General features: G+C 47.2%; 1 protein-coding gene across 3 annotated transcripts in view; it reads left to right on the forward strand.

The window, feature by feature from the left end:
* The window catches only part of efhc2 (EF-hand domain (C-terminal) containing 2), a 232,602-nt gene extending 223,775 nt beyond the window's left edge, over window positions 1–8,827 (forward strand). For all 3 annotated transcript variants that reach the window (XM_072513842.1, XM_072513841.1, XM_072513843.1), the window contains 2 exons: window positions 1,569–1,671; window positions 5,648–8,827. In XM_072513842.1, the coding sequence (XP_072369943.1) occupies window positions 1,569–1,671; window positions 5,648–5,743 (199 nt within the window). In that variant the 3' untranslated portion in view covers window positions 5,744–8,827. The remainder of the gene's footprint in view (window positions 1–1,568; window positions 1,672–5,647) is intronic.
* The last annotated feature ends 7,865 nt before the right edge of the window (window positions 8,828–16,692 follow it).

The raw sequence follows: 16,692 nt of genomic DNA on the forward strand, positions 1-16,692 counted from the left end.
TGTTTTTGTTCCAGTGTTTGCCAGTCTTCCTCCCCAAAACCCTTTTTGGGAGAGTCAAAAAGTTGATTAAGTCCTTTATATGGGTGAGAATTCGAAGGACAGTCCATCAAAGGGATATACAGTCAGGGGGCTTGGCATTGCGGACCCTGATATTTTATTACTGAGCAGTGAATGCGGAGAAGATGTTGAGTTGGTGCAGTGATCCGGGAGCTACATGCGTGCAGATGGAATCAAAATCGTGTAGGGGATCTGGTGAATGGGCATTAGCAATGGCCTCGCTCCGTTCTCACTGGCAAAGTATTCATCAAATCCAGTGGTTGAAGATATGGAGACAATTTTGACGCCATTTTAAATTGGGGTCAGTATCGAAACTGTCTCCAATCTGTGCAAATCATCTGTTCGAGCTTGTGAGAGTGGATGCCACTTTCGGATGGTGGGAGAGGAAGGGTTTAGAGGGAATGGGTGATTTGTTCCTGGAGGGGTGGTTGCCAGTTTAGAGGAACTGTCGGAGAAGTTTGGCCTCTCACAACCTGACTTATTCAGATATTTGCAAGTTTGCGATACAGATTTTCCTGACATTCCGTTTATTGTGTATTTCAAGAAGCTGGTCACCGTTAGTTGCTAAGGTGGGAGAGGGGGAAGAATTAAGTTTTCTGAGGGGTTAGGTTATGCTTTGTGGGATGTATGTGTGTATTGGTGTCTTATTCTGTTTCATTGTTTTGTATTATGTATAAAATGGAAATATTTGAATAAAAATATACATTTTTTAATTGTATACACTGGAAAATGAGGGGTATCAGGAGGATGGAGCACACAAATCTGTAGCTTTAGAGAAAGTAAACAGCACTTCAAGTAATTCAAATCTGTGTGCTCTGCATTTCAGCAATAACAGCTAGGAACTATTATTTGCCGACATGATAATTATATTACCTTAATAATAAATGAGACAGGATCACATGCCACTGAAGGAGAATTTTGATGGAGAATTTACTCACTAATTGTGGAGGAGCTGATGACCGGCTCCCAGGCCTCTAGTAAAGATGCCCTTATCTGGCCACTAGGAGGCACATGAGTTTTGCCTGAAGCTGCCTGCTTCAGATTTTCTCTTTATTGGCAAGTGTTTGACCTTGACTTGGGGATCAGCCAATTGCAACATGGATTAGTGATGTGTGGGATAAAGAGTCCAAAGTCCTCTTCGTTGTGACACTGCAAATTGCTGATCCAACAGATTGCACCACTGTGTACTGGAAAAATAAGCCTAATGATATATGCTTTGCTACTTTTTGTGTTGTTCATGTTGTGCTATTCCAACCCTTCTATTGTAATGGTTAGTCATAATTCTGTGAATACAGCGTGGCAGGTTTGAGAAAATAATTTACAGTGTTGCTTGAGGCTGGGATCTACAGAGCACATTTCAGATTCATTATTTAAGGGAATAATCCCTTTGAAGTCACTTATAATGTTTGTTGGGAACAGATGATGTGAGGCCAGAGAGTATACTCTATACTTTACAATAACACAAACTCTGTTCCTTCTGTTTTACCACATTTATTTCAAAACAATTTAAGTTTTCTAGGTGCTGATGGACAAGTGGCATACCGGAACCTTATCTTAGGCTTGAACTGGCGAGAAAATCCTGTACCACCTGCAGATGTAAAGGTTCCTTTCCAGGTAGGACACAATGTAACATATTCTGCATCTGGTTGCTTTGCAGTAAGCCCAATACCGAAATACTGGTAAACATTATACTGCGATTACTGGATAGTTGATCTATTTTGCTTAACTTGAAACAAATACTTTTTCATTTGGAAGGTTCCAAAAGAATGTAAAGGATTCATATTCTGCCCAGGCAAGACTTATATGTTTCAGAAGGCCTGAAGTGCGGATGTTAACGGTTCTTTGCCTGGTGTTGAGTACCATTTGCAACTCCTCAGATAATGAGGCAATCTGTGCCCACATGCAGCAAGACCTGCACTTGGGCTTGGGCTGATAAATAACAAGTGACATGTACCACACAAATGCCAAACAATAACCATCTCCAACAAGAAAGAACCTAACCATTTCCCCCTGTTATTCAACAATAGTACCATCATTGAATCCCCGTTATCAACATACTGAGGGTTACCATTGACCAGAAACTTAACTAAACCAGCCATTTAGAAATTGTGGCTATAAGGAGAGAGGCTGGGGATTCTGTGGCAACAATTCATCTCCTGTTTCCCAAATCCTATCCACCATCTACAAGACACAGGCAGGACTCTGATGGAATACTCTCCACTTGCCTGAGGCAAACAGCTCCAAAAACACTCAGGTTCCTCGACAACATTCAAAACAAAACAGCCCACTTGATCGACAGTCCATCCATCACCTTAAACACTCATTCCCTCCATCATCTTACCAACTTTTACAGATGCACCATAGAAAGCATCCTATCTGGCTGCATCACAGCCTGGTATGGCAACTGTTCGACCCAAGACCGCACAAAACTTCAGAGAGTCGTGAACACAGCCCAGTCCATCACACAAACCTACCTCCCATCCATTGACTCCATCTACACCTCCCGCTGCCTGGGGAAAGCGGACAGCATAATCAAAGACCCCTCCCACCTGGCTTACTCACTTTTCCAACTTCTTCCATCGGGCAGGAGATACAAAAGTCTGAGAACACGCACGAACAGACTCAAAAACAGCTTCTTCCTGATTGTTACCGGACTCGTAAATGACCCTCTTATGAACTGACCTGATTAACACTACACCCCTGTATGCTTCACCCGATGCCGGTGTTATCTAGTTACATTGTGTACCCTGTGTTGCCCTATTATGTATTTCTTTTATCTCCTTTTCTTTTCATGTACTTAATGATCCGTTGAGCTGCTCACAGAAAAATACTTTTCACTGTACCTTGGTACATGTGACAATAAATAAATCCAATCCAATCCAATCTAATTGGCGCATAGCAGACGTAGTGTGTACCATCTACAAGATGCATTGCAGTGACTTGCCAATACTCCTTTGACAGCACCTTCTCGAGTGAAATGAAGGACGGCCAACAAATGCTGGCCTTGTCAGTGATGCTCACACCTCAAAAATTAAAACAAAAAGAACCATTCCAGATCTATACTTACACACTGACTGTGCAGCAGACCCCAGATAACAGGCCCAAAAGTGTGGGGCAACACCACCGTGGCCATTTGTGAGATCTCAAGCTGCATTTTGTAGCCATCCAACACTAATTAGTTGCTATAGAGATCCCTGTTCTTTTAAAGGTTGGGTGCTCACCCCCAAGAGCTGATGGCCAATTGGAGGGTTGGCAGCTCAACAGCACCACCCTAGCAGAGAGGACACCATGGAACGAGGCTACCAACCCAGCCGGTAAATAGGAAGGTCCTGGTGAGAGGGGAGGGGGGGATTGTTGTTGAGTGCAGGGGGGTTGGGGTTGTTGCTGCTGTGGTCATGATTGCCTCCAGGAAGACCCCTCTGCCAGGCTTCACCAAGCTGTCTCCCCACATGGTGGAGGGTCCATCCACTGCAGGTAAAGTGCCAGTGGTAGCGGAAAGGAAATGGGCACTCCAACGTTTGCCTTCCCTTACCATTTTGGGCACCGCTCCCTCCCAACCCTGAATCATAGAATCCCTCCAGTGCAGAAGGAGGCTATTAGGCCCGTAAAGTCTGCACCGCCCCTCTGAAAGAGCACCCTTCCTAAGCCCACTCCCCCGCCCTAGCCCCGTATCCCCACCTGCACATCTTTGGACACTAAGTGGCAATTTAGCATGCCCACTCCTAACCCGCACAGCTTTGCACTGTGGAAGGAAAATTGAGCACCCGGAGGAAACCCATGCAGACACGGGGAGAATGTGCAATCTCCACACATACAGACACCCAAAACCTGAATTAAACCCGGTCCCTCTAGTGCTAACCAATGTGCCACCGTGCTGCCCTGGTAAATGCAATCCACTTTTTTTTTTAATGTATCTCTTCATTATCTTCTTACTTATGGCATTCACAACATAAATTATGTTAGTCACATTGAACATCTCTTTAAAGCTGCAGAATATTATGAACAGGAGTAAAAATATTTTAATTAGTGCTAATTTGATAGTGTTGCATTATTTATGGTCATTTTATTTGGAGATGAATTAGTTGCTTATAAATCATTATACATCAGCTGCTTCTCTCTCCAGGATTGTTGCCTAATCTGCTAAATGTTGCCAGTACTTTCTGATTTTTTTTCCGGGCACAACATCACAGCAATTTAAATGAAGCCACTGTGCAACATAAAAGAGAATAAGAATGAAGTTAAAGAAAATTTAGCCAGAAAGGAATTTAAAAATCAACAAAATGGGGAACAGAGTATTTTAAAAGTTTTAAAATGCTTCAGTCAGGGGCCTGTGTAGACTCGATGGGCTGAATGGCCATCTTCTGCGCTGTAAATTCTATGAAACTATAAATTACAGTACCATGCTATTCCCATAGTTGACAAAATGAGTTGTTAACAGATATAATTTATAATCATAGTAGTGGTTTAGAATTGCTTTAGACAACTATAGAATCAGCAAAAACCTAGATTTATTTTGTGAGATATATTGCAGTGCTTTCGTCTTCATGAAAGTTTCACAGAACACAACAGTGGGAAAGTGGATACTGGCAAGCATTTCCTCAGAATTTGTAATGTCGTAGATCTGGGAAAATGGCTGTCAACATCTCTGACTAGTGCACAAGTTCAGCCCCTTGAAAAAGAAATACTTAATGAGCTTGTTTGAAATTCTACCATCCATTCTTTTAGCCAAAGCATTACCCATTTATTTAAAATAAGAGCAAAGAATTCCATGCAAATGCAATAACCATGTTTAGGCTAATTCCAATGATGTAATTCGAAGGCCCACTTGGTAATTTCAGTAGAAAGCTTCAGCTATGTGGCTACTGCTTATTTTATGATCCAGAAAGGGTACGGGTGAGGTACATTGATCATTGGTCACAGATTGTGGAATGAAGGTGAACTGGGATTTGAGAAGGCCCATTTGGCAGGAAGATGCTGTCATCCTCAATATCTTATTCTAACATCTCTCTATCTTGTCACTTTATTCAAAGTGCCAAAATTTCAACCAAGTTCTAGGGTGGAGAATGGACAGATTGCCTAATGGGTGCGGGACTGGAATTTGTCCCATGTGAAATGCGCAGTAAATATCAGTGGGGGAGGGAAAGGTAGAGGAGTGTGAGTGCTTCCCCTACATCCCTTACAAAGGTGCCTCTGCAGAAGTTCTGAAGCCACCAAAAGCCCATTATGCTCTTATAAAAACCTTGCTAAAACTCTCACCAGCTGAGAGCATATGTACATTCCATTGAGGCCCTTGGGCTGGTCATGGTTCTCAGACAAAGGACATAACAGATTTGAGCACCTTGCCCCAAGTATTTAAATTAACTCACCCTCAGGATTTGGGATGGGATCTGCAGCCTTCAGATGGTCAAAGAGGAGTTCTGCTCCAATGCACTTCAGTTGGTGTGATGGACTCATCCATTGATGAAATGAAAATTGGTGTGATTTACAATAAATGTCTGATCAGGATAGGGGAACACAGATTGTATAACTGCCTGCTGAATTCCTGTGTAGAACCAGAACTAATTTTGCTTCCTGCTGTTTGTTGTTTCAGATTAAAAAAGCTGGGAGTGGAGAGTATCCACCTAAGCAAGTGACGAGCATCAACTATATAGCTTTCATAGAAGATTTATTTGGCAAGCAGGAGTGAAGTGACACAGCATAGGTCTTGATAAACAAATCTTACAAAAATGACTTTTACAAAATTCTACTAGGTCAATTGTTGTTTCATTAGAGAATTTAGCGTATATGAGAAACCATTAATCTCTTTCAGCAACTCAAGTCAGTAATATACTTACAGTTAGAAATTAGCCTAAAACAAGAAAACAACAAGAGCTTTACCGAACGGCTTCTCCGTGTGTAACTTGGATGTAATAGGTTAATTAATTGATAATAAATCAACATATTTTGAAACTTCGCCAATTTTTCACAGCAAAACAACTTCCTGGAGCAATGACTGTTGTCTGAGATGGGCTTTCATCTCCCTTTTTCCATTTTGTTCCACATACAATGGTAGTAGACTGAAAATTGAAAGAAACATTGCCAACTGTTATGGGCCAAGGTTTAGAGAACCTCAAAGTGTATCATGGAGTTCACCTGACCCACAACTTTTAATAGATTGTGGTATGGGGAGCACACGGCCCACTCTACAGGTGTGTTACAGCAGAAATGGAAAAGTATTTTTTAAAGCAAAACAATGTTTATTCTATGAACTCAAGTTTCCCTTTTTAAAACATAGTGAACATCTTAGCAACCATCAATTCAAATTCAACCCCCAAAGAATACAACACTAAGTAATCCTTAATAACTTCCCAAATAACATTCAGAAGACAAAAGAAACACCTTTTAAAAGAAGCACATTAGGTTTACATTCACTACTGAGAACATTTATAATTCTGAATTCACCAAATGATCAAGAGATAGTCTTTTCTTGGCAGAGAGATCAACAGTACAGGCTTCGGAGAAGGGGCAATGGCGTTTGTGAGCGGAGCAGTCGCAGCAAAAAGGCTCCCGCAGGTCCACAAAGTCGGGGCTTTTAAGAGGGTCTCTGGGTAAAAAAAAAATTAAAGTCCCGCGAAAACGGGAGCAGGGGAACTGGGCCCTCAGGAGAGGAGCAATCCGGCAGGCCCCCGTCCCCCCCTCCCCCCACGCATGGCAGCAGAGCGCAGGGCAGGACAAGCGGTGGCCCAGACCGAAGCGGCGGCCCAGACCAAAGCGGGGGCCGAACCTGCATGGAGGAAGGATCGGAGGAGCGAGCGACGACCCCCCCACTCCCAGTAGGAGAGCGCAGGGTGCGACGAGCGGCAGCCCAGGCCAAGCAGCGGGGACCGAAGCGGGGACCGACCGCCCCCACCCCCTCGACGGCGACCACCACGAGGCAGGAACTAAGAAGGACTCCCGACCAGAAGCCTCTCTCTCTCGACCTGGGTGAGTGAGGGAAAAGGAAGGAAAAAATAACTTTTGCAAACATTTTGCAAAAACAAAACTCTGAAAAGAACTTTTAAAAATTCTTTTTGCATTTTTTTTTGTTCTCACCCAAAACAAGTTCACCTGAGAAGAATTTTATAAAAGAGGAGAAATAAAGTGGTAAAGGAGAGAAGGGGGGGGGGGGAGAAGAAAAAGGGAAGAAGAAAAAGGGAAGAAACAAAACAGTACAGGCTTCAGCTCCAACGCTGAAAACGAAACTAAAACACACCCTGCAGCAAACAGCCTAAAACGAAAGTAAAACGCGGACAGACAGCCCAGCTCTACCCACTGCTGACATCACTGATAAACACCCATTTCTTAAAGGTACATTTCTTAAACACCCATTTCTTAAAGGTACTCTCACACCGACTTATTGCTAGAAGCCTGCCCCTTGCCATTTTTGAGGTGGGCCTTGAATTGGGAATCAGTAATTTTGCTGGAAATCGCCTGATAAATATTTTCATTGAGGTTCTATGACATAATTAGGGCATGGAAGATATTTTTGTGCAACTGTGATCTGAAATTAATCGTTCACAGCCTGCTCTAATATAAATTGCTATCGGGCACAATCTAATGGCCACGCCCGACTCAGGATGTGACGAGGCTGGTAAATCTCGCGAGAGGCCTCTCACGAGGTTTACCTGGCTCGTTAAGCCTCGCGAGATCTAATGGGATCTCACGAGGCATCGCACACTGGATCCCGCTCACAATGGGCAGGACCCAGATTTGCATACTCAAGTGTGCAGTCAGTCTCAATTAAATATGCTCTTGCCAGAGTTACCTAGGGTGCAGGATTTAACACACGTGCATCGGAGACTCTGAGTGAGTGCCATTTAGCACTAGTCTCCACCAACGTGGACTATATGTACCGGCATTGGGGGGGGGTCTTCCAGGTGATCGGGGACCCCTTGGGTGTCAGGCTCTGGGTAGGGTGGTACCCTGGCACCCCTGATGCCACCTGGGCACTGACAGTGCCAGCCTGGCACCCTAGCAGTACCACCTGGGTGCCGCCCTGGCATTGCCAGGATGCCCAGGTGCCACTACCAGGCTGTTGGTGCCAAGGTACCTGGGTGACGTCTTACCCATGCTGGGGATTGAGCCCAGAGTGCCCTGCCCTTATGAGGTGCAGTGCCGGGGCTCAAGTGTGATATGGTATGAATTAAGTAATGGCATGATGGGAAAACTGGTCAATGGGAAGACAGATCAAAATGTTTGATACAATGTAAGAAAGGCTGAACTACTCATTCCAGCTCACCAGGCCCATGTAAAGAATGCTCACAGTTCACCAGACCCCTGTAAGAAATGCCCTAACCATTTCAGACTGTAAGACTGATAAGACCAACTCTGCATAACTTGAAGTCTGAAAAGATCAGCGAAGGCCGAGCCATTCCAAAACACCAGACCTCGGCAACTCCTGATAAACTAACTCGTCATAACCCAGGGCCATAGGAATTAAACAAGATAAGTTCAGGAAGAAATAATTCCATTCCGACCTTTCAATGTTCCCTCCAAGGACAAGATAATGGTATGAGTGATGTGACCAAAAAAGGTCTGTTCTATGCTTCCGTTTGTATTTCCGATCAAATTCCTGACTATACTGTTGCCACGCAATCTTGATCATGATAATGTATAAATATTGAGCTAATTGTCTGCGAAAGCGCAGAACTTGCGAAAGACTCAGCAGTTTTGTTGACTGCTCTCTGACTTCAGTTTCAGCCAGTATTGCATGCAGTCTTTTCGAAAATAAAGCTTTGTTATTTTGCCTTAACGAGTGTGTTGAATCTTTCTACTACAGAAGCGGGAAAATATTGACTTTAGCATTTGGCGCAAGCGAGCAGTTACCAATATCCTGAGTGAATTCCGTGGGGGACTGAAGAAGTGATTGAGCCAGACCCGGAGGAAAGAGACGGACGCCGGCACAAGATAAGATTAACCTTGGTCTCTCTCTCTCGGATTGGTGGTTCGACCCCTCAACCCTGACGGAAGTAACTAAACAGGTGACGGTGCTCGAATCTAAATTGTACTGTTAGTACAGTACCCAGGGTCAGGGACCCCAATTGTGGTTAGCCTTAGGTCAGGGACCTCTTGTTATACAGGCTTAAGTTTGGGTCAGGGACCCTGCACTTTGATTTGGTACCAGGGAATTTTTTTTGATCATTTTTTGTTGCCAGGGGCACATTTTATTGACATCATGGGACAGAGTTTAGACAAAACCAGGGGCAATTCCCCTCCATTTTTTATGTGTTCCGAAAACCCTTCTCAAGAACGTAATTTCCGGAGATTATCTGCAGCGCTGAACAATAAATTGGGTAACGATATTTGGCCACTAGGGGGCACTTGGAACTACGATAATTGCATTTTGGCTGAGAAAATAATTTGGCAAAAAAACGCCGGCTTCAAATGGAAATCTTTAATTTCACAGTGGAGAAAACAGTCCACTAAACGGCAAGAACAATAACTATTAATGAGTTGGAGAGATAACGCCTGTAGAAAAGAGAGTGATGATTGTGTAGATGGTAGAGCAAAAAATTGGGAGACTTTAAAATTGGAATGTGAACTTTGGGATAGAAAGCATAAACAACAAGGCGAAAATAAAAAATCTCCAACCAATAGGCAGGGAGAGCTAGTCCATCAGATTAAACGAAAGGAGGATCCTCCCAGTTGCTCTGGCATGCCGATGTTTCCCTATTCAGGCGATATGGAAGAGGAGGAGGATTTGACCCCTGGACCCCACCCTTATCCTGCACTCCCCGATCCTACAATTCCACCGTCCCAAGTCCAGACTCCCCTTATGGTCCCATTGCCAATGAAACTCCTGCTGACACGTCCCCCGGAGCAACTCGCACTCGGTCACATACGCAAGCCGTGAATATGGAACAACCTTTCACCTCTGTTAATTAGGCTTTTCTTAATTTATCACTCCAACCCAAGGAGGAGGAAACTTTTCCACCACCACCTCCCCCCCGCAAATTATCCCATCAGGAGTGTTATTAACCCCCACGCTGGTGATAATGATGACCCATTCATTGAGGTGTGGCAGGCTTTTAAACGCCATGAGCTATGTTTGATCATGGCCCAAAGTCCCTCCTGCAAAGATGACCCAGAAGGGTTCACTGAGTTTTTGAGGAGAACTGCGACCATGTATGGTGCTACCGCACGTGATCAATATTCACTGATTTATTCATCCCTTCCCCCAGAATTAGGGGAAAGATGGAAAAATGAATTAGGACTTAATGGGGACACATGGACGGCCTTCAGCGCCGCACACCAAACGGAGGACGATCAGCGTACTTTAATGTTCCCTGCACTACGGGCTCTCCGTAAACCCGTTGACATCGCCAAACTCCTTGAATGTACTCCCACTTCTAAGGAAGATGGTCCAGAATTCTTTGACCGCTTTTGTGGCGTGTACACTCTTTACTCCGGGGACATTGCTTTCAATGTAGGCACACAGTCTCCCCAATTTAATGCACTATTAATGCAGGTTTTACCTGACCGCGTCGCATCCAGTATTAAAACTAATACCATGGACTGGTCTGACAATTCTAAACCTCAAATGAAACGTGCTGTGTCTTATTATTGGGAAAGGAAAGTCAGGGAACCAAGAGGTGAAGTAATCAGCGGGGAGCGTAGCTGCTGAGGAATACAAAAAAGCACGAAAAGACAAAACTCAGGAGAGGTTACGATAGTCCCCATCCCACAAAATATGACACAGTGTATGGAAAGGCTCAGTAAACCAAGGTCCACCACACTAAGAAAACAAAAAGGGACGGTCAATAGAGAATTAAAGGTGCTATATTTAAATGCGCGGAGTGTACGGAACAAGGTAGATGAGCTTGTGGCCCAGATTGTGACTGGCAGGTATGATGTGGTAGGCATCACAGAGACGTGGTTGCAGGGGTTCAGGACTGGCATTTAAACATCCAGGGATTCACAACCTATCGAAAAGACAGGGAGGTGGGCAGAGGGGGTGGGGTTGCCTTGTTAATTAGGAATGAAATTAAATCAATAGCACTAAACAACATAGGGTCAGATGATGTGGAGTCTGTGTGGGTAGAGTTGAGGAACCACAAAGGCAAAAAAAACATAATGGGAGTTATGTACAGGCCTCCTAACAGTGGTCAGGACCGGGGGCACAAAATGCACCACAAAATAGAAAGTGCATGTCAGAAAGGCAAGGTCACAGTGATCATGGGGGACTTCAATATGCAGGTGGACTGGGTAAATAATGCTGCCAGTGGACCCAAGGAAAGGGAATTCATTGAATGTTTACAGGAGGGCTTTTTGGAACAGCTTGTGATGGAGCCCAAGAGGGAACAGGCCATTCTGGACTTAGTGTTATGTAATGAGCCAGACTGGACTTCCGGTTGCGGTGATGCCGAGCTAGCCGCACGTTTCGGCGGCTCCAGCTCAGACGGACCTTCGGGCTCTTTTAAGAGCCCCAACGGGGAATTTTTCGACTACGCGACCCAGTGTGGGGTGTGGGGGAAGGGAGTCCCCCCCGAACGAAGAAGGAAAAAAATCGGCGGCGGCGGCTGCAGCCGGAGGAATCATCGACCAAAAGGTCAGAGGGAGAGGAAAACAAAATGGCGGCGGAGAAAGCGCAGGCGACATGGGGGCCTGAGCAGGACGAAATCGTGAGACGGTGCGTGGAGCTGCTGAAGAGGGAGGTGCTGACCCCGATGCTGCAGGCAATTGAGGGGCTTAAGGAGACATTAAAGACCCAGGAGACTGAGCTCCGCGTGGTGGAGCAGAAGGTGTCAGATGTTGAGGACAAGATCCTGGGCCTGGCGGTTAAGACTCAGACGCACGAGGCACTTCACAAAAAGTGTGCAGAAATGATCGAGGCCCTAGAAAACGGAGCGCGAAGGAAGAACCTTAGGATACTAGGTCTCCCTGAGGATGTGGAAGGAGTGGACTGTGGAGCGTACGCGAGTAAGATGCTGAGCTCACTGATGGGTGCTGAGGCCCCTGCGGGCCACATGGAGGTGGAGTGGGCAAATCGGATTCCGGCGAGAAGACCAAAAGCGGGAGAACCACCGAGGGCGATAATTGTGCGATTTTACCGCCTTAAGGACAGAGAAGAGGTCCTGAGATGGGCTAAAATGGTGCGGAGTAGCAGATGGGAGAATGCTGTGGTACGGATATACCAGGACTGGAGTGCGGAGGTGGCGAGAAGGAGGGCGAGCTTCAACTGAGCCAAAGAGGTGTTGCATAAAAGGATGGTGAAGTTTGGGATGCTGCAGCCGGCAAGACGATGGGTCACGTATCAGGAGAGACACTATTATTTCGAGACGGCGGAGGAAGCATGGTCCTTCATCAAAGAAGAGAAATTGGACCGTAACTGAGGGACTGATGCTGCAGGGAATTGTTATTGTTATTGTTTTTGTTAATGTTATGGTGGAAGTTAATTGAAACAGGGAAGGGGGGAGACATTGGGGAAATGTGGGCGCCGGTGAGGGGGGAAAGACGGGACATAGTCGGAGAATGGGGAATGGGTGGGGGAGGGGAAAGGGAGCTGCGCCATAAGAGGCGGGTCAGGTAAAGGGATGTTCCCGCGCCAGAAAGAATAAGGCGGGAAGACAGGCGCAAGATGGATGGGAGTTCCCCCACACGGGGGGGGTCGAGGAGTGAGCAGGAGTAGCCGGGGTCAGTTGAAGTCAGCTGACTTACGGAAGTGATATGGGGGGAGCAATCAAGCTAGATAGGGATCTAGCGGGGGGGGGACGACAACTGGGTTGCTGCTGCGGAAATCCAAAAGGAAATGGCTAAAGAGTGGGTGAGCGGGGATGGTGTGCGACGCTGGGGGAGCGAGCGGGAGCGCGGAGGCGGGATATGGGACTGGCCTACAGAAGGTAATGGCTAGTCGACACGGGAGGGGGGCAGGTAGCCCCCGAGTGAGGCTGATCACGTGGAACGTGAGAGGCCTGAACGGACCGATAAAAAGGGCCCGAGCGCTCGCGCATTTGAAAGGACTAAGGGCAGACATGGCTATGCTCCAAGAAACGCACCTAAAGGTGGCGGACCAAGATACGCTAAGGAAAGGATGGGTGGGACAGGTGTTCCACTCAGGACTGGATGCAAAGAACAGAGGGGTGGCCATTTTGGTGGGGAAACGGGTAGCATTTGAAGCAAAGAACATCGTAGCAGATAGCGGAGGTAGATATGTAATGGTGAGTGGTAGGCTGGAGGGAATGGAGGTCATGTTGGTTAATGTGTATGCCCCAAATTGGGATGATGCGGGATTCATGAGACGGATGCTGGGGCGTATTCCGGACCTGGAGGCAGGAAACTTGATTTTAGGAGAGGACTTTAATACGGTGCTGGACCTGGGGCTAGATAGATCCAGCTCAAGGACCGGAAGAAGGCCGGCAGCGGCCAAGGTACTTAAGGGGTTTATGGACCAAATGGCGGAGTGGATCCATGGCGATTTCTTAGACCTAGGGCTAGGGAGTTTTCCTTCTTCTCCCATGTCCATAAAGTGTACTCCCGGATAGATTTTTTTGTTTTGGGAAGGTCGCTGATCTCTAGGTTGGAAGAAGCTGAGTACTCAGCCATAGCGGTTTCGGATCATGCCCCACATTGGGTGGACCTGGAAGTAGGTGAGGACAGGGAACAGAGAACACTCTGGCGATTAGATGTGGGACTGATGGCGGATGAGGGAGTGTGTGCAAGAGTGCGGGGGTGTATTGAGAGATACCTGGAGGTCAATGACGACGGCGAGGTCCCTGTGGGAGTGGTCTGGGAAGCATTAAAAGTGGTGGTCAGAGGAGAGCGGATCTCAATTGGGGCCCACAAAAGGAAAAGAGGTCAAGGAAAGGGAAAGATTACTGGGGGAGATTTTAAGGGTAGACAGGGAATTTGCAGAGACCCCGGAGGAGGAGTTGTACAGGGAGAGGAGGCGACTCCAGACGGAGTTTGACCTTCTGACCACCAGAAAGGCGGAGGTACTGTGGAGGAAGGCACATGGGAGGAGGTATGAATATGGGGAAAAGGCTAGTCGCCTGTTGGCTCATCAATTGCGAAAGAGGGCAGCAGCGAGGGAGATAGGAGGAATTAGAGACGAAAGGGGAGACACGGTGCGAAGGGCAGGAAAGATAAATGAGGTGTTCAAGACCTTCTATGAGGAACTGTATAGGTCTCAACCCCCAGAGGGAGAGGAGGGTATGCGGCAGTTCCTGGACCAATTGAGGTTCCCGAAAGTGGAGGAGCAGGAGGTGGTAGGCCTGGGGGCACCGATTGAGGTGGATGAGGTTATTAAGGGACTGGGAAGCATGCAAGCAGGGAAGGCCCCGGGGCCAGACGGGTTCCCGGTGGAATATTACAGAAAATATGTGGACTTGTTGGCCCCATTGATGGTGAGGACGTTCAATGAGGCCAGGGAAGGGGGGACTCTACCCCCGACGATGTCGGAGGCGACGATATCGCTAATTTTGAAGAGGGACAAAGATCCGTTGCAGTGCGGGTCCTATTGACCTATTTCACTATTGAACGTGGACGCCAAATTGCTGGCAAAGGTACTGGCATCGAGGATAGAGGACTGTGTCCCGGGGTTGGTGCACGAAGACCAGACAGGGTTCGTAAAAGGGAGACAACTGAATGTTAACGTGCGACGACTATTAGGGGTGATAATGATGCCCCCAGTGGAGGGGGAGGCAGAGATAGTGGCGGCAATGGACGCAGAGAAGGCATTTGATAGGGTGGAGTGGGAGTATTTAGGGGAAGTGTTAAGGAGGTTTGGGTTTGGGAACGGGTTTATTAGCTGGGTTAGACTTCTTTATGGGGCACCAACGGCAAGCGTAGTTACAGGTCGACATAGATCGGAGTATTTCCGACTATATAGGGGAACAAGACAGGGATGCCCGCTGTCTCCATTGTTGTTCGCGTTGGCAATTGAACCTCTGGCCATGGCGTTGAGAGACTCCAGGAAATGGAGAGGGGTGATTAGAGGGGGAGAAGAACACCGAGTCTCGTTATATGCGGATGACCTATTGTTGTACGTGTCGGACCCAGCGGGGGGGATGATAGAGGTTATGAGAATTTTGAGGAGGTTCGGGGAATTCTCGGGGTATAGGCTAAACATGGGGAAGAGTGAATTATTTGTGATACATCCAGGGGACCAGAGTAGAGAGATAGAAAGCTTACCGCTAAGGAAAGCGGAAAGAAACTTCCGATACCTGGGGATTCAGATCGCTAGGAGCTGGGGAACCTTGCACAGACTTAATCTGACACGGTTGGTAGAACAAATGGAGGAAGACTTCAAGAGGTGGGACATGCAGCCTCTGTCGCTGGCGGGCAGGGTGCAGGCAATTAAGATGATGGTCCTCCCGAGGTTCTTATTTGTATTTCAATGTCTCCCTATATTAATCACCAGGACCTTTTTTAATAAAATAGATAGGAGCATCACGAGCTTCGTGTGGGCAGGGAAAGTTCCGAGAGTAAGGAGGGGGTTCCTTCAGCGTAGTAGGGACAGAGGAGGACTGGCACTACCGAACTTGGGTGATTACTATTGGGCCGCCAATGTGGCAATGATACGTAGATGGATGATGGAGGGTGAGGGAGCGGCGTGGAAAAGATTGGAGAGGAAGTCCTGTAAAGGGACGAGTTTAGAGGCGCTGGTGACGGCGCCGCTACCGTTCTCACCTAAAAAGTATACCACGAACCCGGTGGTGGCGGCAACACTGAACATATGGGGACAATGGAGGCGACAGAGAGGGGTGCGGGGAGCCCTGGTGGGGTCCCCTATCAGGAACAATCATAGGTTCGCCCCAGGAAGAATGGATGGAGTATTTCAGAGCTGGTACCAGTTGGGAATTAGGAAGGTGGGAGATTTATTTATAGATGGGACTTTTGCGAGTTTGGGAGCATTGGAGGAAAAGTATAAGTTGCCCCGGGGAAATTTTTTGAAATATATGCAGGTGAGGGCGTTTACTAGACAACAGGTGAGGGAATTTCCGTTGCTCCCGACACAGGGGATACAGGACAGGGTGCTTTCAGGGGTGTGGGTCGGAGAGGGCAAGGTGTCAGAGATTTACAGAGAGATGAGGGAAGAGGGGGAGGAGTCGGTGGGTGAACTAAAGGGAAAGTGGGAGGAAGAATTAGGGGAGGAGATAGAGGAGGGTATGTGGGCGGATGCCCTAAGCAGGGTAAATTCCTCTTCCTCATGCGCCAGGCTTAGCCGGATTCAATTTAAGGTGCTGCATAGAGCACACATAACGGGGGCAAGATTGAGCAGGTTCTTTGGAGTGGAGGACAAATGCGGGAGGTGTGGCGGGAGCCCGGCAAACCACGCACATATGTTTTGGGCGTGTCCGGCACTGGAAGGGTATTGGAAGGGAGTGACGGGAGTGATCTCGCAAGTGGTGAAGGCCCGGGTCAAACCAGGCTGGGGGCGAAAGAGGCCGATGTCGTGGCCTTTGCATCCCTAGTAGCCCGGCGCAGGATCCTACTCATGTGGAAGGAGGCGAAACCCCCCGGACTGGAGGCCTGGGTAAATGATATGGCGGGGTTTATTAAACTGGAGCAGATAAAGTTTGCCCTGAGAGGATCGGCTCAAGGGTTCACCAGGCGGTGGCAGCCATTTCTCGACTACCTAGGGGAACGTTAGAGGGGAGATAGATGACCAGCAGCAGC

The sequence above is a fragment of the Scyliorhinus torazame genome, chromosome 8 (genome assembly GCF_047496885.1).
Source record: "Scyliorhinus torazame isolate Kashiwa2021f chromosome 8, sScyTor2.1, whole genome shotgun sequence".
Classification (NCBI taxonomy): domain Eukaryota; kingdom Metazoa; phylum Chordata; class Chondrichthyes; order Carcharhiniformes; family Scyliorhinidae; genus Scyliorhinus; species Scyliorhinus torazame.